At 36.1% G+C, this 23782-nt stretch overlaps 1 protein-coding gene and 1 non-coding gene across 2 annotated transcripts in view; one reads left to right on the top strand and one right to left on the bottom strand.

Moving 5' to 3' along the window:
- Positions 1 to 8345: 8345 nt before the first annotated feature.
- On the bottom strand, positions 8346 to 8418 carry trnat-ugu. Its single transcript has one exon. It is a non-coding gene; the product is annotated as a tRNA-Thr (tRNA).
- A 1962-nt stretch (positions 8419 to 10380) lies between these two features.
- The window catches only part of LOC122324562 (coiled-coil domain-containing protein 85C-B-like), a 33833-nt gene continuing 20431 nt past the window's right edge, over positions 10381 to 23782 (top strand). The window contains 2 exon segments of the mRNA XM_043219094.1: positions 10381 to 11566; positions 11569 to 11626. Of these exon segments, the coding sequence (XP_043075029.1) occupies positions 10925 to 11566; positions 11569 to 11626 (700 nt within the window). The 5' untranslated portion in view covers positions 10381 to 10924.

Raw genomic sequence — 23782 nt, forward strand, 5'->3', positions numbered from 1 at the left:
TCATTGATAAAGCAGACCTAGCCAAACTTAACACAATCTGTGCACTTTTGACACAATGTGCTTTTGGTACAATGTTGTTAGCGCTGTATAAATAAAAGTGATTGACAATCTGTTGTAACGAGGAGTCAGTTTGGATCCATTTGCAAGCTTTTATTAAGGAAGGTCCAGCGGGCAGAGAACCAACAACAGTGACAGGAATATGAGGAACAAAAAGACAGAGTCGTAAACATTACCAGGCAATGGTCAGGGCGAGGGCAGCAATAACAAAGGTCAGAGAAGTCCAGGCAAAGGGGTCGATAGACCAGGCAGCAAACAATCAAGAACCAGTGAACCTGTGGTCCTAGGATCTTGAGTCTTGTGGAAGAACGTGGAGCTGCTTCTCTCTGTTTATGTCTATGTTGACTCACCATAGTGCTGAGCAACTCTGTGAGGAATATTATATCCTAAATGGTCCAAGCAAGCAAGGTGTTCTAACTGATACAAGAATTAATTGTATATGTGGAAACATGACTATTTTAGCCCTCGTTCAATTTCTCTGTTTAAAAAATCACCTGGTTTAAGAGGCTAGTCTTTTCTGGCTTGTCAGTACTAAAGACCTCTTATATGTCAAGGAGATCAAGGCTAAGTGTTGATACATAAACCCCTTTTATAAATGTAATTGAGTTTTTAATTAGTTAGTTAACAATTCATTTATAAGAACATATGATGACCTTGGAAACTCACTTGCTTGTCGCAGATTGGAATTTTTACATGCTACAAACACAAAGCATTTGTAACTATTTTTGGCTGTACATTGTTCTTTACTTAATTCTGCAGGTGTTGAAGGAGCTTGGCTAGATCTGCGGACGTGGTTATAATGGGATGAAAATCCCAGGCAGCTTCTTGTTCTTAGAAAGATTCTAGAAAAATTCTGCAATAAATTCTGTCAACAAGTTTATTTGGCTTTCATTGTATTTAATTAAATGAGTGTTGAATCATTTTCAGCAACTTTCCCTTCAGTTCAGTTCTTACGATCTCCCAAAGAATGGAACAGTATTTAAAAATCCATTGAAGTTTGATCCAGAGAGATTTGATGTGTGCCCCAAGTAAGTCCAATATAACAATATAATATCTCATTTACCCTCTGTTTCAACCTTTATCTGTATTCAACCTCTCTTTCAACCTTTACTCTCTGTTTCAACCCACAATGACATTCATGACACAATCATTGTAATTCTGAGTCCAACTGACTAAAGAAATAAATCTGTGTTATAATCATTATGACAAGCTATAATACAACAACCGTGCGCACTTTTAACTGTTCTGGTTGCATTAAACTCATAAATTTTTAATAAGCTTCCAGGTGACACAAGTTCAGCAGGACATGAGCTCTTTTTACAGCCATAATCTCATAGTATGTTGTTAATTTTATCATAGAAGTCTATTGATTTCTAATTGTGGTTCTGATCTGAAAGGCCTTGTACTGCTACTATCCATTTTTTTCGGTCCACCCGAGGCTGTTTGGGACAGGTGCTTCTCACAGGTGATGATTTTGGACTGCAGGAATATGCGAGCTCATGTTTTGGATTCCCTTTGATGTTGATTGAAGACTTTGTGTTTCTGCATTCAGGTGGAGGCAAGTTGTGCTTGCCAAACTGCTTCAGAATTTGAGTTCAATGGTTCCTGGTTTGACAGTAAGGCTTCGAGGAACCCTGCGGCCCAAGAGCGGTGATCTGCCATTAAACACTGCTCGCAGGATGTGGTCTGAGCTTGAGGCGTTATCACATGCTAATCATTTATCGACATTGTGCTTTTACATTTAATTCAGTTTCATTGTGGTCATTATGGTGACATAAGGTTTTAGTTTAAATATCGTGAATTATACAAATATGGTCATGATATAAACATAACGAGCAACATGCTCAATGAATCATACTTACCGTTGTATCAGTTTAACAAATTTAGTAGTAGAAGTATCTGTCAGCAGGTAGTTTTCTGATTTTCGTGTTCTTATATTTCCTTCTCGCAGAAGATTAAACAGTGCAATACAATAATAAAAGTGAATTAAAAAATACAGCATTTCATATTATTATCAATTGAAATAATATTCTTTTTAGAGAGAGAGGGTGGTGTGTGTTGCTCCCGATTGATTATCCGTTCACGAGGGCCAAATGTCCCCACAGGAATGGGATAACAGTCAATTTTGACCTTGTGAGGTGTTTTTTTAGGACCCCATGAGGGAAAAAACATAAAACACAAGGATTACATTTTTAAAAATCACAGAAATTGCCAATAGACCACAGTCTGTACAGCATAAAAACCATTCGTCTATGGAATGTCCCCCATAATATTGGCTGTGTTTGGTATTATTGTGACCATTGTGTGTGTGTGTGTGTGTGTGTGTGTTGGTATTGTGTATTGTGTAATGCACCTGGTATTTATGTCCCAAGGATGAATACTTGTAAATTTTACACATATATATATATTTAAAAAAGAATAATATGTTACGTTGTAATAAATCTCAGTATTTGAAATAATCAGTTATGCTTTATATCTCTTACAATATTAATACATAATGTATGCAAATATGTTTTATGAAGTGCTTTTAGCGTACTCTAAATCAGCACGTTAGTCTTAGAAAGTAGGAAGGAAGAAGACGCCCTCTGTCGTCCAGCAATAATCAGAGACCGGAAATACGTCGTTTGATAATCTGACGGCGGTAGGCAGGCGCGCATTATACACTGAGCTACAGTCCAGCACCATCGCGATCTTCGAATGGTTCTATATATTGCGTTTTACCTGCTTGTTGCTGTTTTTGGTGCATTTCTTGCATATTGATATGTATGTTCATCATGTTCATCAGAAATATGATCATCTACCTGGACCTCAAAGAACAAGTAAAAGCTTTAAGAATTGGTTCTCTTATACTTGTGTTTGACAAAAATATATACATTTACATTGCAATAAATATCCTGATATCTTGACAGTTTCTGTAAGTTCTGGCACTTTTGCTAAACGATGAAGTCGGATAGCCTTATACATGACTTGTTTCTTGAGTGGTAGATCAAAACACTTATTCTTTTATTTTATTTTCTTTTTTATTTGACTTTACCTAAAAACTTGTCACTATTACATAGCCAGTGGGTTGTCGCATATCACACGTAGTGTGCATTAATGAAATTTCAACAATTTTTGGCATTTAAAACATAATGTGAAAATGTTTTACTCATTTTTGTTTATTTATTTATTTAAAAAAAATTTTGAGTCAAAGGTTAATCAAAATATATTTGATAGTTATAATAAAAACACTGTTATTGGAATTCTCATTTCAGCTAGAAATTAAATAGATGCAGGACATCTATTAATCCTATAAGGTATTTTTATAAAGTGTTCTAATCATGTTCTTGTATTAAGGGAGAAAAAATATGGCCCTGTTCCAGACTGAACACTTTCACCAAGTCTGATGCAGTTCATTGCCCTGAGGCTTCACAAAGGTACATGTTTAATCTCATTAATTTCATTTATGTTGAGGGTAAAGCCAAAAAGATATAAACTTATATAAATGACCAAAAATCACACTTTTATTATTATAGACAAATGTGATGTCACCTAAATATATTAAGAACCTGATACCTACGCCTCTATAACCTGTTTGGAAAAAGGTAGCTTTATTTGTTTTCTATGTCATAGCATTGTTGGGTGTGGTTAACACTGATACTGAGTAGAATTAAAGGTTATTGATTAGGTGAGGTACTTTTTATTCCACTTTTATTCTTCTATTCATATGCATCCAAATGCAGAAGATCACAAAAACAGCTAATAAATTTTTAATTCTGATTCTAATATAATTTTAGAAGTTTAATTTGTTTACTTAATATATGTTAGCAGCCATGTTTGATAGCCCAAATCCATCTATATCATATCCTTCATATGTGTGTTTTGACTTGAGGAGGCAGTACATACAATAGAAAATATGACAATATAGAAGAACATTAATCTAACCTTTTTCATATGGGTCACTATTCTGACCCATGGTATCAAAATTATAAAATTAAAAAAATAGAGATGTATTAACATATAATGGGAAAGCAGTATGTGTAATGGTAAGCTCCTGTGAACATTGTCATGTGAACATTCATCATGTGTTTCAAAAGTGCGTGCCTCTCTAGAGAAGAGGTGTTGCTTTTAATTAAGTAATTATTTTGGAGACTGCTAAAAAAGTTCGGATTCTAAATTATATGTACTGTTTACTATATGATGGAGGTGAATATGATTTAGGATATAGCTGTACACTTTTACATAGTAGACTAATGATATGAATTAATTATACAGATTAATTAGGAGTAAATGATATACAGATTAATTCGTAAATAAAACAATTGCAAAGTCATGTCACTAAGCTGAATTAAAGAAATGCAACTCTCAGGTTCATGATAATGATCACAACTCACTTGTGTGGACCATGACATCTGAATTTACAAACAGCGTCGCATCATGAATCGACTTTTAGCAACGTGGTCAAGAACATCTCTGGTATACTGAGATGAGTGTGCACCTCAACTCATGCTGTCTTATCCATCAGATACTTACGAAGCTTGATGGGCTTTTGTAGTGACATGTCTGGCGCTAATGGACATCTGGAGGAAATAACCGACACAAAAACACCTGCCATCAGCCATGACCGCCGGTCCAACTGTGTCACACTCGGCGTCATTTGTGAGAGTTTCACTCTTCTTCCCACTTTTCAAAACAGGTCTAATGCAAGGAATGTCACGTGTGGTAATCATTACTCATGTTTTATCTTCAGGTGGCTTTTGGTGTTGATTTAGGGTATTTTTGAAGCTCACTGAAGAAGTCACTTTGAGGATGCAGTTGAACTGTGTTTAAGGGCATGGTGTTAGATGTCAGAGACATTTAACTGCGGTAGAGAATTTATTCAAAGATACTCCAGTAGTAGGATCAATGCTATATAACCTTTTTTTCTCAGCTAATGCCCAGAATTGGAAGCCATTCAAAAAAGTGGGAGCGCTGAACTCCTGCGTAAAACAGGAAAATGGATACAAGAGAGAAAACAACAGTGAAAATGGAAGACATCCCAAGGAACATTCTCTCACACATCCCAAAACAGCAGGTATGTGGCTCTCTTTGTCCGAGAACATTAAGGTTCAGTTTTAAAGATTTCAGTCGAACACTGGTTTCCATAGATCAGCATGTGATACAGCACAAACTTGATTACAAAAAGTTCATTAACTTCAGAGGTTGCTTTTAAAGGGGACATGACATGGATTTTGAATTATTTTATTATGTTCCTTGAGGTTCAGTTATAAAGTTAATAAGTTTTAGCACACACGGAAAAAAAAAAAAATTAAGTGAGAAAATTGACACTATTAATTCATGGTTTCATTATTAGTTAGAAAGCTTGGGCCTCAGTAACATGTTAAATGATCTTTTAAATCTTTCTAATCTTGCACTATGTTTTGCAAGGCTTGCCAAAAAAGACACGGTTTTAGTTTGGTTTTTAGTTGCAGTTCAGTTGGTGCCTAGCCTCTGGCCTGATAGTTGAGGACATTGATTTCTGGCGATTATCATCAATTCAGCAGACCCTATTCAAACTTGACACAATCTATGCTGACACAGTATGCTTTGGTACAATGTGTTGTTAAGAGTGCTAAATAAATAAAAAGTGATTGTCAATCTGTATTTGTAAAAGTATTAGGGTCAGAAGTTTTGATCACTTGCAAGGTTTTATTGGGAAGGTCCGAACAAGGCAGAGAGACCAACAACGAGCGACAGGGGATATGAGGCAGGAGTCATAATGATACCAGGCAATGGCATGGTGTACAGATAAACCGACGTCAGGGTCAGGGAGTCAGGCAAGAGTCGATAGACAGGCAACAAGCAATCCAAAACCAGTGGACAGTCTGAGATCTTGAGTCTTGTGGAAAAATTGGGCTACTTCTCTCCTGTTTATGTCTATGTTGACTCACATAGTACTGAGCTGCTATGTAGAAATGACCATCCTAAATAGTCCAAGCTTAAACAAGGTGTCCTTTATCCCTAACCTAACATTCAAATTAGTGTATATGTTGGAAACATGACTATTTTCAACCATGTCGGTTTTAAGGGGCTAGTCTTTTTCTGACTTGTCAGTGCCAAAGACCTCTTATATGTGTCAGGAGATCAAGGCTATAATTGATTTCTCATGTCATAAACGCATAAATAGTGAGTTTTTAGTTAGTTGGTTTTTCAGCGTGTCATATAGTTAATTTCATTCCAAATTTCTATTTTTGTAGAGGAGAAAAAATTAGATAGTGCAAATCATGAGCAGATGTTGAACAATTTTGTGACTTTCTTCATCGCTGGTGAGTTATGAAAGCTGCTTTTGATTTTTGTTCATAACTTGTACAGTTCTAACTGTTTTTTTGTTTGAACGAAGACAACAACCAATCAACTCTCATTTGCAATCATGGAATTAGCAGAATATCCTGAGATATATACTTGTTAAAACAGAAGTGGAAGCAGTATTCTCTGTCTGTCTTGCATTACAAAGCTTTTTAGTTTTGAATTTTATTTTCCTTCCTAGGGCTGTGAGATGGATGAAGTCCTTGGGACAAAAAGACATTTCATATGAGAATCTTGAAACTCACTTACTTGCCATGGTGGGATGTTTACATACTACAAACACAAAAGCATTTGTAACTATTTTTTTAAACTGTGTTTGTTCTTTACTTAATGCTGCAGGTGGTGAAGAGAGCTGCGTCTGTACCCAACTGCTCCAGGAACAATCGCTGGCTCCACGAGGACATGGTTATAAATGGGATGAAAATCCCAGGCGAAGCTTTGCTGTTCTTGTGAGTATTGGATCATTCTCTAGCCATCATGGTACCGACCCATGGCTGCTCTTTCTAATAAGACAAGTACAGATCTTTGTCAATTTGAATGGAGAAAATTCTGCAATAATTCTGTCAACAACTTTTGTTATATCATGTATATAATTAAATAAGTATTTCAATAATTTTCAACCTTTCCCATACAGTTCAGTTCTTATGTCTCCCCAAAGAATGGAACAGTATTTTTAAAATCCATTGAAGTTTGATCCAGTTTGATGTGAATACTAAAGTGAGTCAATATAACAGTCTCATTTACCACTCTGTTCCAACCTTTATCTGTATTCAACCTTCTGTTTCAACCTTTATCTGTATTCAACCCTTTCTGTTTCAACCTTTACGGCTCTGTTTCAACCACATTTGCAACATAATGACTGTAATTCTGAGAAGCCAGCCTCTTGTTTACAACCTTTGTCTTCAAATTATTATTAATTTCTAAAATGAATAAAAAAATCGATTGTTATCTTTATAATCATTGTATTAAGCTGGAATACAACAACCCTGTTTATCTTTTTGCTCCTGTTCTAGTTGCATTAAACTATATTTTAATAAGGTTCAGGGTTCAACAAAGTTCAAGCAGGACACCAAGGCTCTTTTTACAGCCATAATCTCATAATTATGCTGTGTAATTTTATCATCAAGTCTATTGATTTCTAATTGTGTTCTGATCTGAAAGGCCTTATTACTGCTACTATCCATTTGCACTAAATTCCACGGAGCTGTTTGGGACAGGTCTTCTCACAGGTGATCAAACACACAACTTCCCTTTTTACTAAGAATTTTTGGACTTGCAGAATATGCAGGCTCATGTTTTGGATTCCTTTAGATGTTGATTGAGACTTGTTTCCAATTACCAAATTTGCTGTGTTCTTGATCCACTCTGTTTGTGTTTCTGCATTCAGATGGAGGCAAGAGTTTGTACTTGCCAAACTGCTTCAGAGATTTGAGTTCAATCTGGTTCCTGGACAGTCTTTTTGACATTGAAGGCACAGAACGCTGCGGCCCAGAGCGGAGTGATCTGCTACATTAAACACTGCTCATAGGATGTGTCACGAGCAGAGAGCGTTATGACGTACTAATCATTTGTCACGACATTTGTGCTTTTATTTAATTCAGTTTCAGTGTAGTCCATTGTGGTGACATAAGGTTTTGTTTAAATATACAAAATATGGTCAAGTGTGATATAAACATAACAGGCAACATGCTCAATGAGAATCATACTTACCGTTGTATCAGTTTAACAAATTTAGTAGTAAGAAGTATCTGTCATCTTGGAATTTTATTTTTTCTGATTTTCAAATGTTCTTAAATTCACACGCTATACGCAGGGAGATTAAACAGTGCAATACAATAATAAAAGTGGGTTTGCTGTTAAAAATACAGTATTTCTGTATTATTATCAATTGAAATAACATTTTTTTACTACAATGCGAAAATAATATACTAAGGAAACGTCTGAATTAAAAACAATTCCAGTGCAGGCCCCAGCGAGGATCGAACTCGCGACCCCTGGTTTACAAGACCAGTGCTCTAACCACTGAGCTATGGAGCCAGCTTCGAGTAGCCGGCCAGAGACTATACTATTTATTTCATTACAACACATAACGTGTAAAAATAGTATATGATGGAAGCTGAAAACAATAGTACTTTCTTTCTATTTGCCAACAAATATGAATATGACAGTTTACAGCTTTTTAAAATTAAGATGTAAGAAGTATTTGAGATCGAAATAAATTGTTACAGTATTTAGAGTAATTTATTAAAAAGAGGAAATATTTTATGTACCAGCTAACATAAAATTGTTTTTTATGCCTCGTTATCGTCGATGTTTTCGTCGACTATAATACCCGGATGAAGTTTTTATCCACTAGGGGGCGAAGTTTAACAACAAAACTTTCCACAATCACGTTCTGTAGTCTTGAGTCAAACTCAGCTCCTAGAAGGCCCTGTCCTGCAGTGTTGTTGTTTTATCTAGCTTTAGCTCCAAACACCTGCCCGTAAGTGTCTAGTAGTCAAAAGAACCTGATTAGCTTCTCGATATTACAGTTATATGTAGTCAACATTTGACGTGCTCATCATCAAAGTTGTTCTAAGACAAGAACATGTTAGGACGACTTCAGATGTTCACTACTGTAGCTGAAATCCTGAAGCACATTTTAATCAAGGATTTAAATACTTTTAACAATGACTCTCACTGAAAATCTCACTGAAATTTAAACATGGGACTACACAGTCCTGCACTTTTCAGTCCTGACTCTCAGACCAACCCTAATCAAACACACATGATCAAGTTGTAAGGATTACTAGAAAGCTACAGATGAGTTTTTACCAAGGTCTGAGGAAATCTCTCTGACCGTGGCTGTCTAGGACCTACTTTGGACACCGATGGGTTATTGTTTTCTTGTTCATTGAAGTAAATTTAAAAATAAATAAATAATTTACTGGGTATTTCAAGGTGTCTATAATAAGAAGTAACTTACCTAGTAAGTAAACAAAATGTCATGTATGTAACTAAATTAGCCTGTACTTACAGTTTGTGATTATGCAGATTATAGGCAGCTACAGAACGACTATTTAACCAAAGGGTTGTCACATATGTCTTGCAGACTTTATACAGCATAATTATAAAAGTAAATTCAAAGACATAAGCTGCTTAAAATAAAGTGTATAAAGATTGTACTTGAGTACACATTATTCAGCTTCACCTTTGATTTAACCCACCAGTACACAGCTTAAATACATGTAATATTGTAAGATTGTACTTAAATGTACAAGTAGCTGGTTTTAGCTGGTCTCCCTGGTCAGCAGGCTGGTTTTAGAGGGGTTTTGCCACATTTCCAGCATGCCAGGCTGGTCTTAGCTGGGAGACATCCAGCTAAAACCAGCCTGACCAGCCCAGCCAGGCTGGGAGGCCAGCTAAAACCAGCTGTTTTAACTTAAACCAGCTAAGACCAGCCGACCAGCCTAGGCTGGTTTTAGTTGTTTTTTTCAGCAGGGATGTAAATCTGTGGTTACCATTAGACAATTCAGTTTTAATAAATTTGAATTAAATTAAATTAAATTAAATGTAATTTATTGTAGGTTAAAATAGTAATCTGGTCTGGCCAAGTGGATCTGATACTGAATGTGTGATGTTTTTTTTTTTTAATTTATTTTTTGTAGCTAATGCTAAATTTGTACTCAGACACTTTAATCCAAATTAACTTAAAATGTATTTCACTTAAAAGTCTAGGAATTTTGCAATGTACAAAAATCTGTGGTACCTATGTGCTCCTTTTTAACCAAATATAGGTCTTTAAAATGTGTGTAACAGAGCAGAGTACTGCATAATCTTAAAAAATAAATAATAACAAATAGAAGTGAATAATTTAATCACACTTACAATTATCGCAATCCATTATAATGTAGGCTATATATTTTTAAACAGAATTGAAATGGGTCTTTTAGAGGGAATGTGGTACTGTCTCTTTAAGAGGGCAGATCCTGCCTTTTGCCTCTCATCTCTGAACCTGGACAGATCCGCTGGGATCGTTTCACACCAGTCGAAGGAAGAACCGAACCCGAGACCCTGGCACGCGTATGGAGCTCTACGGCAAACCCATTCTGATCTGATCTCTGGAGCTTCCGATGAATTCGAACGCAATTGCAAGCATGTTTTTAATGAATGCGCTGTGCATGGTTGTTATTTTTTGAAATACAGCTCTGGAAACCTGTAAGATCGCGCGTGTATGAAGAAATTGTTTTCTTGAGAAAAACATTTACAACGATGCCCGTGGATTCGTGTGTCACGCATATTCTAGGATATTTAAATACACTCGTAACTGTGAAGTTATCGCTAAGTGAGGCGTTGATAAAGGTGAAGGTTTGAAAATATATTTGTGTGGAATACAAATCGGTTCACGCATAGTATTTCGTTGTAAAAGGATTACCGAAATTATTTACATGGTCATGTTTTAAATGCGTTTTTGCATTGCTTTTTTTTTGGTGGGATCGAAACACAACGCTATGTTAGATCTATGTTGAATATTTAACCCTGAGACTGTTTCTCTGTAAGCATCATGATGGCAAAACATTGTCCTAATGATGACCTGAGTAAGATCTCAGATGATGAACTGGTAAGATGGAGCAAAGAGGACTTGATCAAGAGACTGAGAAGGGCTGACAGTGAGAAAATGAACCTAATGCTAGAGCATGGGAACATGATGAAGGACGTCAACCGTAGACTGCAGGTGCACCTCCATGAGATCCGTAATCTAAAGGAGATCAACCAGAAACTGCAAGATGATAACCAGGAGCTCAGGGAACTCTGCTGCTTTCTCGATGATGACCGGCAGAAAGGTAAGAAGCTGTCCCGTGAATGGCAGAGGTTTGGGAGATATACAGCCAGCTCCATGTGGAAAGAGGTGAGCACCTATCAGAATAAACTCAAGGAGCTGGAAGTCAACCAGCAAAACGTCCTCCGGGAGAATGCAGAGCTAAAGGAGATCATTCTCATGTTGGATGAAGATAGGAATGGTGCAGGATCTCGGAGCTCTATAGACAGCCAGTCCAGTCTGAGCAACCTGAATGGAGGTTCTGGGATTGTCAGGGATGTTGGAGATGGGAGCAGTACCTCCAGCGGTGGAAGTGCTGGCAGCCCCGACCATCATCATAATCACATAAACAAGACTGTAGAAACCAAGATTGGCACCATAATGACGATCAATGGATCGACCTTTCCGCACCTCATCATCACAGGAGCATTCCCAATGGACTCAACGGTGAGTATATTTTGCTGCCATCTTTTTTTAAGGCCATTCATATATTAGTATGCTCTAAAAAGTTGACATAATTTGTGTCCGTGTACATATTTAAAGAGATGTGTTGTTAATTTACAAAATGTGTTGTTAATTTACTCACCATCAAAATTTAGGTAACTTTTTCAGTCGAACAGTAAAAAGGATTTGTAGCTGAACCCAGTGATTCATAAATTGCAATTGGTTCAAAAAAACTCAATTGCTGTCATCACTTTGAGAGGCAAAAATAACCCATTAGGCAACATAAAACTGATTGACCAGTTAGTTTGCATGACCGCATAATGAGATAACGATTAACAATTATATTATTAAACACACCCAATAATTACATGAAGCGTGGATGTTTTACATGTCTAAAGCCTTTAAAAATAAAGTTCTGGGTAGCCTCTTTAGAAATAATACTTGAGAAATCATAAAACTTTCATTTTGCACCTTCATTCTTGGTCCACGTTCATTGCATTTTGGTCTGAAAGTGAGTTTTGAAGTAAGTTTTGATCGAGTAACTTGTAGATCTTTGTAGATGCTAATTAATGGGGTTTTAACACAATCAATCTACTAACCGTAAATATGTTTGCATAAGTACACTTGCAATGCAGCTTGGGTGAACTATATAAAAATGTATAAGTTTTTACTAACTGTATATACTTAACAGGCAACAGTAAATGTAAGGGCTTACAATATTACTAAAGATATAGCTAATTACCCCGGTGCTAATTACCTAAATCACCTCAGATCAATAAAGCAACGGTATCGCATTGCGAGTGTTGCCTTGAGTAAGGACTGTGTTAATTGCTTTTACAAGTAAATCGTGTTTATGGATTTTGGATTTGCTGATGGTCATTGTTTTCTCATGCTATGAAAGGGGCTCGCAAAAAAGATCAATGAGATCACGCTATTCAAGCCCTTAAAAAAAACACATGAGCTGACAGTTTGATAACTGTAATGAAATGGCATTTTAAGCCTGGCTTTAGCTGCACTTCAGCGGCACCAGGATTTCAGATGAAAGGACAGTGGTATTGTGATGAACACAGGCTGTCCTGTCTTCTGAATCTCAGTTCTGAAGTGACAACTGAAGATAGGTTGGGTAGCTTTTATCTGCGCAATTGCTTTTAATATATATTGTGTTTAAAATTTCAACAATTGTATGACAGGGTATCATTTTTAGGTCTCACACCTGCTTATACCCCAAATATATATATATATATATATATATATATATATATATATATATATATATATATAGTTTTATTTATTTACATTTATTTGTATTGCACTGTGAAACTTAAGCAGACTCCTTCCTCATAAAATTAATTCAAAGCTGGAAAAGGAAATTTATGTTTTCTATTATTTATTCTGTTGGTATTAAGAGAGAACGTAGCCAAGATGTAAGCTCTCCACAATGTCTAGTTGTATATGGTTTTTATTTCGAACAATCCAATTATTACATCCTTTTCAATAAGTGAGTAAAAGTTAATTTTATCCTATTAAGCTCGATTCTAAGGTCTTTTGCCTCACGTAAAACATTAGCTTATTAATGCAATTCAATACTTTTTTACTCGACTGTTTTATCGATCAGGTCTAATGTCGCAACCCACAAAATATTTTTAAAATAGTTATATGTGCATATGCTGTAATGCTTCTCCTTTACGTTGCAGCTAGGCTAATTTGTAACTAACGCGCACATTAATGCAAACATTAACATTCACATTAGCACAGCACAGTAAAGTAAATATGCAATAGTATTTTTTTTGTAAAACATGATCCAATAATCTAGTAAATGAACTAAATCAAGGCTGAATCGTGACAAGTTTCTTGATTATGTTTCCACCCTTAAAAACTCTTCATGGTTTGTGCACATCATAGTAGTTCTTTAAGCTTGTCCGATCAATGAAGTGAATTTGATCACGCTAGATTCCTGGGGTCAATGCGTGTGGCCTGATTCAATATGTGGTGCCGTGTCATTTAATAAGATGGTCAAGTTGAGCTCATAGATGTTCGAAGTGTGTATCTTAATTCCATGAGGATTCTTTAGACCTGCTAACAGCCGTATATGAAGGTGATAAGTGAGTGAAGTGGGACCTGTGGAGGTAGTTGCCGAAACATTGGGTAGTGGTAAGAGGTTGGATGGGCTGGAGTGTGTGTGTGCGTGTGTGTGTGTGTGTGTATGAGGTCCCCTGCTCTCTTTCCATTTTAAGGGGTCTCGTCAATCAGTCGAGCCGTTGGCCGTCCCAATGCACAGATGGTGCTGTGGTAATCATCAGAGACAGGTTCATATTTCATGGCAATGTTCGATCCCAAGCTGTGTTGCACAACTGCCTCACAACTCAAGAGTTGAAGCCTTTACACAGAAAGGAAGCAGAGCTACATTGCTAGCATATTCTACCACTGGTTTCTGTGGGATACATATTTGAAGTGATCTACATTTTGATCATTATGCAAATTTCAAAAGTAAAACGATTACGTGAATCTTGATCATCATGCACTTTTTAAAAAAATAATAAAGTGCCCTGTTTTTAATTCCAAAATGCGGATGAAAATTGGCATTTTTACACCTTGGGTTGCCTCTGGAATTTTTTTTAATAGTTTTTACAATTGGGGTTTGCAATGTGCAGTGACAAATAAAATAAGTCTGTTAATTTTCTGTTTTTAAACATTCCTACATCAAATCTGAATTTTAAAAACACTTTTTGATTAAATAAGATACTAATAAGATGCTAATAGGGACTACAAATACTAAAGAAGTTTATGTACTTCTAAATTAGACTAATCAAAAAAAAAAAGGACCATACAGGAACATTGAATTATTAATATAATATTAGGGGTTCAAGCACATAGTGCTCACTACTCCGAAGATTTGACATGCATCATCTAAACACCCATATGGAAGAACCTTGTCAAAATAATCCAAAAATGCAATCTCAATAGTCATTCAGTAATATTTGTAGTGATTTGTATTTGTGATTTTTCAGCATCTTTGGGTAATATCATCTTGAAATATCTATGAGTGCTCGAGGTTCTTAAAATGCTTGAACCCCTGCTTGAGGATATTTATTATTATTATTGTTTTATTGTTCCTGAATTTTATACACATACTTGGTTATTTTTGTATGTTTTTTTAAATTCACTGTTTTTGTAAATGATCTATATATAATTATCAATGAACCACAGTAATTAGCTGTATAGGGGACTATGAAACTATGAGTGCTTTATACCCATATATACATTTGTGCGTGATGCAAAAAGACAGATCAAAGGTAGAAAATGTTAATGGGTTGGGTGCACAGAGGGGGTATTATCTGACCAGGGGGTGTCCATCTGTTTTCAAGTTTCCAGGGAGATATGCTCAGTTGATGTGTTTTGGTTTATCCTAGATAGATTAGGTTTAATCCTAGCAGGTTAAGTTTGGCAAGTTTGGTGTGGCATATGCAAGTAATGGCTAAGCTTGATAAGGATGCAGATTATAAAGATAAATATACTTGGTTATTTATCATAAATTCATCTCTTTTTGTATGTTTATTTTTCTCTCTCTCTACGCACATATGTTCTTGCGATATCTCATGAGGGATGTTTCACCTTATGTCAGTGGCTTGTAAAATCAAAACTCAGTGTAAGAATGAGGGCAGTGACCCTATGAGGGTCAAAGTGAACCTGTTAAACTTGCTCAGCCAGTGCATCTTAGTGTGATGATGCTGTATAACATTCATGGAATTTCAGACACTAAACTTTGATTTGTTGACCAGATAATTTTCATCTTTTTATTTTTTTTTCTGTTATTTTTAAAGCAAGGCCATATTACTGCAGAATTTAGGCTTAGGGGTAACACTTTAATAACTGCACACTATGAATTATCAAGTAAGCATTAGTAAACAGTCAATTTATCCTTTATAAAGTATTGTTCTAACATGAATAGGCACCAGTAAGCTATATATATATATATATATATATATATATATATATATATTCATTCAAGTGTGCAGTTTAAGTTTTTTGCATCTTAAAACACAGATAAAATAAAAAAACTAAATTGGACATCCCTTTAAATATTTTACAATTTTAAATTGCCATATAACTTGGCTGAGTTCTTCAGTCAGACTTGTTTCTTTTCTCTGATTTATTTAACAGGTTTAAAAAGGGTGTGCCACTCTGCTGACCAGAGTATAAGTTGCTCTTTTTAAAACTTGTTTTTCTGGTATGCACAAGACGAAAGAATCACAACATGGTAGTCTTAAACAAAACTTTCTGTGCGTGCTGTCAGAGCATGTAGGACATTAATGAATCCATGGCAGGTTTAAAGGGCAAAGAATAAGCAACAAGAGACCATATTCTAGACTTTATATGTGGCTTGGCAACAGTGTCAGGTCTTGTCTGTCTTGGTTGTTTGGCTTAGAGAGCAGGCAAGAGATGGCGTACAGAAACTCTCAGCTGGCTTTAGTCAGACAGAAAGGCCGTCTGTCACGAATTCCCACATTCCTTATTAAACAATAGCGAGTCCTTTCTCAACAACCTGAGGGAGACGATACAAATCGAGATAAGACAAGCATAGTTTGAGTAACCATTGATCTGCTCTCTCAGTGAATGGTATGACTGTAAATGTGCTGTGTGAAAACTCGTTAGCTTGAGTTGAACCCAGTCCTTGAGTTGGCAACACTGAGCACTGAGTTTTTATAGATTTTATTTGTAGGCCTTATAAAATCTTTTTTTTTATTAGCTGTAGCACTGACAGGGTGCTGTAATTCAGCTGTTAAACCAATGACATAGTATATGGGAAAAAGGGTCATTTGCTCATCCTGCTGTCCCAAATGTATTTTCTTTCCTCAGATGAACACTAACAAAGATTCGAAAATAATCTCCGTTATCTCTGTGAGATCATATGTTCACCCAAAGTCATCGCTTCAAAAACCCTACATCTGACAGTTGATTTATAAAACATTGATTTATCATCTGGAGTAAGGTCGTCATGATGAAATTTTCGTTTTGGTATAAACTTGATACCCAAAAATGGGTATTAGTCAAGTCAAAGCAACTTTACAGTATTAAACAGAAAAATATATATAATTATGAAAAAGTAGTAGTGGTAATTACTGTCATGATACCAGAAATCAATGTCTAGTCTGTACCGATATCACTAATACTGTACTCAGTACCATGGGGAAAAAATAACAATATTCCCTAAACTTTAAATACTTAACAGTATTTAACATTACAAAAACACAACATTAGTTTCACTATAGTATACAAACATACTCTGAATACAAGCATTAGTTTAAATTCACTGACATACTGGCAGGGTGAAATTTTTTTTTGAAACCATTAACATAACAATTAATGAACCGGTAATATTAGCCAATAATGTTAATAACGATAAGTCGTGGACAGATAAACAAAAAACATAGGATACTCACCGCTTATCGATTGTAAAAAATAGTTTTTCACATACCTATTTTTCACCTCTTCCTCAGCAGTGTTTATGACTGGCGTTTGTAGAGCCTTGTAGAGGCTTTGTCCAGGTGGAAACGCATCGATAATCCATTTATTTATTGCTTGCCTAATGAAACGCTGTGTAACAAATTGTTAATGAAGCTGCCAGGTGGCACATTGGTACAGGCTGCATCAAAGAACACAATCAGCAATCCGATTTTGTTGACGCAAACCGTGACCTTCATATTGTGTCAGGCAAAACTTAACTAAAGCGCCCCCAATGTCATCGCAGGCCAATTTGGAGGGAGATTTTCCTCTGAGCGTCAGCCGTTTCTGCAATCTGCCAGGAGAGGGTATTCTCTAAACAAATTCACACAGTGTGTCTCAGTCTTTCACCTTTTGACATTTTGCTCCATATGCTATTCTGATGACTTCACCAAATTGTTGCATGTAATTGTCGGACCTGTATTATGTTTTCGATTAAACATTTTGTTGTTCCTGAAAGTTCTTATTGGGATTCATGAAGTCAGTCATATATATACTGTTTTCGACTTCATTTATTCATCCCACGTACATAACGTAATTCCTACACAAAGTTTATCACATGAATATGGATGTAATAAAAATCAGCCTGGAGGGATAATTTTAATGTTTTTTTTTCCTGAAACTTTTGCATTCCCCTATGGAAGCTTGCATTTGCTTGTAAATTATTTATGTTGGGAAAAGTATGAGGTCAGAGGGGAAAAATATTTCAGTGCTTTTGAAAGTGGACATACAGTGTTTTTGCAAGAGAAAGTGTTGAATTACAATTTTCCTCTTTCATATATTTTTCTATCACCATTGCATTTTATGCAGTGCATGTCCTGTATCCTGCAGTTTAGCTCCAACCTGCTTCAGCACACCTGCCTAAGACCTTGATAAGCTGGTTCAGGTGTGTTTAATTGGGGTTGGAGCTGAACTCTGCAGGAAATCAGCTCTCCAGGAGCAGGACTGGACACCCCTGACTTTGGGCTTTGACACCTAAAATCCTCAAAACAGATCTTCATATTTCCTCTTGTTTTTACAAAAAATGGGGACTGCCTTTGGGGGAAGTGAACCATTTCGAAGCCTGAATGCAGTTGACATTTCTGCAGGCAAAAGGAAAACTGTTTTAAAATGCCTGTCCTGCAGACTTTTACCTTTGATGAGGGGTTATGGCTTTTATAACACTATTTTGGATGGGGCTCTAACCCTGTTGGCTCCTCAGTCCTCATGAAGACACGATTGGAGGAGTGTGTGTCCTCACCAGTTCAACAGTGGTCTTTTTTTAGCAATTCATGGGATTTGGAAATTTGCAGTGCTTTCTGCAGAATTGTGGAACCGCTGAATTGTTGAAAATGAATGCCCACCTTGCAACTCAGCCATGACGCAAATGGTTTTTAGGGTTTCTTCCCTAAGACATTATCTTACCTTAATGCTTAAGCATCCTGCTTAGAAACAGTCCAAGCCACTGTTTATAGTTTGGAAAATGTATAAATCGCTTGTCATCAAATTTTCTTGACCACTGTGTTGCTGTGGTTTATCCTGAATTCAGTCTCCAGCAGTCTGAAGAGCTTATCTAAAAGCCAAGTGGTTTTAAAAAGTGTATTTATGATAGAACAGCATCTCTGAATGGTTATGTTCTTAAAGGAATAGTTCACCCAAAAATGAGAATTCTTTCATCATCTACTCACCCTCAAGTAGTTCCAGACCTGAATGAATATCTTCCTATGTGTTCGGCAGGGCGAAGAAATTCATAAAGGGTTGGAACTAATCAAGGGGGAGTAAATTATGACAGAATTGTCATTTTTGGGTGAACTATTCCTTTAAACTTTCTTACACTGTTTCTGCTCTTGAGTGCTCTTAGGTTTTTAGCCTTGCAGCAACATTCCGGGAGCATTCCACATTCAGGAGCTGTGAGACAGACCTTGATGAATAAATTAAAATGAAGATATATAAATCTAGCAAGGAACATCCATATAAGTTTAAATGAAGTTGTTTATTATCAACTGTTAACACTATAATTTGGTTCTGTCCTCTTTGCAATGAGGTTACAATGAAGTATTTTCAGTTCACATAAGGTGAATCTACCAGACTCATGCATATTTTAGTCTTTGGCAATGGTTTATTTGTTCTGTTTTTTGCTGATAAAGTTCAAACTGGGACAATTCATATGTGATACTTATATATAATATTTAGGATTATTTTCTGGGGAACTCTTTTACTTAAAATTAAATGTTTTTGTGCTTTTAAAATGACTTTTTTAATTAACTAGTGAAGAAAAAAAATTATGGTGACCGGGTCAGAGACCAAAGATATTTGCCTACACTTTCTCATATATTTTGAGATTTTAATCTAACATATTGCTTTTAAAGGGATAGTTCACTTTAAAACTAAAATGTTAAGTTTATCACTTTACCCCGAGGCCATCTAAAGTGTAGGTGGTTTTTTTTCTTCATCATATCCAATTTTGAGATTTTTAAGTCAAACCGTTGTAGTCTGTCAGTCACATAATGGTTGGTATAGGGAACTTTCTCTATGAGAGGAAAATAAAACATGCACAGAGAAATTCAAATGAGAAAACTACAGTATTTATATAGTTTTTAACTCATATACCTCTCATAGAGAAAATCCCTATACCAACCATTATATTACTGACAGACCACAATGATTAAAAAAGTCACCTTAGATGCCCTTTGGGTAAGCTAATAAACTTAAAAAATTGTAGTTTTAAAGTGAACTTATACTGTACAATATATTATATGTGTGTGCAAAAAAATCTGCAATCAAATAATCAGAAATCTGTTATTTCCAAACAGCTTTAGTCAAGTAGCTTACAGACCAGAAAAAGATCTGAGCAGATTAAGCTCTAGATGCATTTCTGGAATAAAGCGAAACCCGCCAGCATCAGTCTCCTGTTGCTAGGATACCATTTTTTGTGTTTTTGAAGTGTGCGCTATCCTCTCCTGTGGTATTGTCACTTTCCTATTTTTTAACTTCAAAGGAGGTCAAGGCTAAATTCCAAAAACACCAACAGTCCCTCATTCACCAATGAATGAATAGAACAACAGTTGTCTCTCAAACGAAAGGACATTTCAAGCCTGAAAACAACACTGCAGCACCCGTCTTTTCACAGAAACTGTCCTTTCACCAGGGACACTGTCCCTGCTGTTCTGAATACTAGGAATGAGGATGTTACGCAACCCACACTAATTAGGAAAATCGTGAATCCGGTGGAAGATATCACCACTGGTTGAGCTCAGTTTTTTCTTCACCACAGATGTGTCAGTCAGGGCTCTGCAAAAAAACTGCACTGAAGCCGTTTCCATCTGATGCAGTCAGAGCCTGCCTGAGGTCTCTGCATTGCGGTTTCATCTCTGTGAACTCTCGGTGGTCAGATATTATACAGGACAATGCATATGATCATGACCTTAGGTTTCTGTTGGGAGCTCGCAGACAGGTCTTGAAAGTTACGTGGATCTGCTGTAGGGTAGAGCCATGCAAAATTCACACTCCTGCTTTCCCTCAAGGAGACCACAGAAGTCATGCTGCTGCCTGCACATGTACTTTTATGTTCCGACAGACCTTCAGCCCTTATGGAAAGATATGGCTTGGCTTGGAGAGTGCAGCTGGCATGGCTGTGGTTCATTAGCATGTGATAGTAATGTTTTTCCAGGGTCAGTTGCATAATATGCGGGAAGATAATAACAAGGAGACCTGACCAAAGAAACATAAACATAGGCGCCGTTAAAGTGCCCCTATTATGGATTTTCGAAAAATGACCTTTAATGCAGTGTATAACACAGCTCTAAGTGTATGAAAATATCCTGCAAAGTTTTAAATCTCAAAGTGCACCTTTTATAAAGCTATTGTCTCTCAAAAGAAAGAGTTGACTGAATCATTGAAACAAGTCGTTTTGCTTCTATGGCATCGCTGTGAAGAACCTTTTAAAAAACTTTATTGGTCAGTCCATTGACTGACCGTTATGAAATTGTCAGGGTTTGATATTTAGTTATGTAAAAGTATGATTTAGGTGTCTACAATATCTACATATTTTAGGACCATGGACTTGTACACCTTCCAGCCTTGCTGTGGTCTAATGAGCTGCTAGTCTTCTAAAGTAACTCACTCAAGTTGTACTCTCAGTAGCAGCTCCTCTGCAAAATATGAATTATTTACTTTTTCTACTTTTTCCATTCGTGAAAGTTTTTTTCTTTCTTTCTCTAAATATCTTCCATATACCACACTGCCAAGTGATATGAGAACAGCGGTAGAACTTTAATATTCCCCAGCTGCCTTGTTAACATTCTTGTGAAACATCTTCAGTCCACTGCAAGCACCATACATTATAAATAGCACTTATAAGTGTTATATAAAGCACAGTAGACACCAAAATGCTCTGAATTGTTTTGAATAAGAACGACATTTTTGAAAAAAAAAAAGACATATTTGTACAGGTTCACACATGTTGTTTTCACACCTTCATGTCAAATTCCTGTGAGCTGTTGAAAAGTCAATACATTTTTGTCTTCTTTTTGTGTCTCATATTTCTTTTTCCCCTGAAACTATTGGCATCTGCGTAGGCTGATAAAGTGAAAAGTCTCATTGTTAATTTAAGCAGAGATTAAGAAATATCTAAACCTGAATGATGTTGAGACAAGGATTAGTCGGTGTCAATGAATTCTATTCTTCTGAAGTGTATTAATCCATATAGATTTTTTTTAACATTAATATGAGCTCCCCTAACCTGCCTATGGTCCTCCAGTGGCTAGAAATGACGATAGGTGTAAAGCCGAGCCCTTGGGTATCCTGCTTCACCTTTTGAGAATATAAAAGCTCTGTCCATCAAGTCATGATGAAGATGTATACATATCAGTTTCATCAGACAACAAATTTTACAGCTAAGTTATTATTCCAGGGTATGCGATCATATTCTAATTTAAGGCTGTATTACACTGCACTCCGATTTATTAGGCAAGTTGAAATTCTGGTCGTATTTTTTTTTTTTTTTTTTTTTCCAAGAACGCTTTTACCAATCCCAAACCACATCAATCTAAATAACTACTATTGACTTTGTGTTTAATCATATATAAGTGATGTACAATTGTCCGGGTAGGCTGAAATTCAAAACGCATGACATAAATTCATTCAAATAAATTCAGGTTTATTATGCATGTTTTGTTTTTTTTCAGATAAAATGAGCCAAGTAAGAGATTGAACTCAGACTAAAAGTTAAAAATGATTAAATTCTCATAAGAAGGATGCAATACTAATGCAATAATAGAATTAGCAAATTTAAGGAATGCTCATAAGGCCAGCAATGTCAGAAAAAACTTTTAGAAAAATTTTTTAGAATTAAGAATTAATGTGAAGAATTAGGCGAGCAACCATCAGGATCCAGAAACCATCCAGCACCATCATTTTCAAGAACTGCAACCTCCCTGGAGTCTCCACAAGTGCGATGTTTCAGGTTCTCAGAGACTTTGCTTGGGTGCAAAAATCTTAAAAAAGACCCTCACTTAATAAGAATAACATGCTGAAGTGTTGTGAAATCCATTAACACTGATTTTCATAGACTTTATGGACGAGAACTCTTGAAGGAACAGCATAACATTGTTTGAAGAATTTATCTTCCAGAATCTGGCAGTAAGCTTTAGGAGCTTCTCCTAGACATTTCAGGATAGGAGATGGACTAAAAATGAGCTCCCCAAACTTAATGCCATATTGTGGAAGATATATTATCTGGAAAAAGAAACATGTAATAATTTGGAACACCTGAGTATAAGATGTTTTCGACTTTCAGCCTTCCTGGAAAATTATACGTCACTTGAATATGATTAAACACAAAATCAATAGTAGTTATTAAGATTGATGTGGTTTGGGATTGGTAAAATGTTTTTGTGAAAAAAAACATGACCAAATTCAAAGTTCAAGAATAGTACGACATGGGACCATTAAGGAGTTTTCACATAAAAAAATATCCAACACTGACAATAATTTCTTTGTGCATAATTTGATTTAGATGGAGACAAACAGTTGTTGCTAATCTACCAAATAATATTGCGTGACTGTAAGTAAACATCCCGTGAGCAAACTTCCTGTTACCTGAAACTCTAAGATTGCTCATATGGAGTCTATGGGGTTTCTTGACTTGCTGCATTGCATCCATATTGTAAAATATTTAACTTTTTCTCCAGCAACCTCTGCAATGTTAGTGGTCTATGATGGAAGAGTAGAAATTTGTACTTGCCCAGAAACAACACAGATAATTGAAGTTCATGTCTTCCTAGATAAACACATTGGCGTCTTGGGTTACATAAGGGTTCCTCTTGCCAGTGGTGAGATCACACCATTCACCAGGCTTAGAAGATGCTCTGAAATTCTGAGGCTTGTGGTGTCAGCGTTACTTAAAACTGTGTGGAATCTGTTAGAATCTGCCTACCACCCACCAGCCTAAAAACTCCAGCCTGTCCTGTGTATGTGTGTTCGTCTGCTCCCAAAAGAATTAAAAGTGGGAAGGCAAGTCTACACGTGATCTACATATAAACATAATGGAAAGGCAGGTGATTTTTTAGTTGTTGTTTGTTTTTTTTAGTTTTCATCATTTTTATGTTAAATGAATGACAATGTTTGGTTGGTCACGCCTTATGTTATAGGTTAAAAACTAATTATATATGGATTTGT

Source organism: Puntigrus tetrazona, chromosome 20 (assembly GCF_018831695.1).
Source record: "Puntigrus tetrazona isolate hp1 chromosome 20, ASM1883169v1, whole genome shotgun sequence".
NCBI lineage: Eukaryota > Metazoa > Chordata > Actinopteri > Cypriniformes > Cyprinidae > Puntigrus > Puntigrus tetrazona.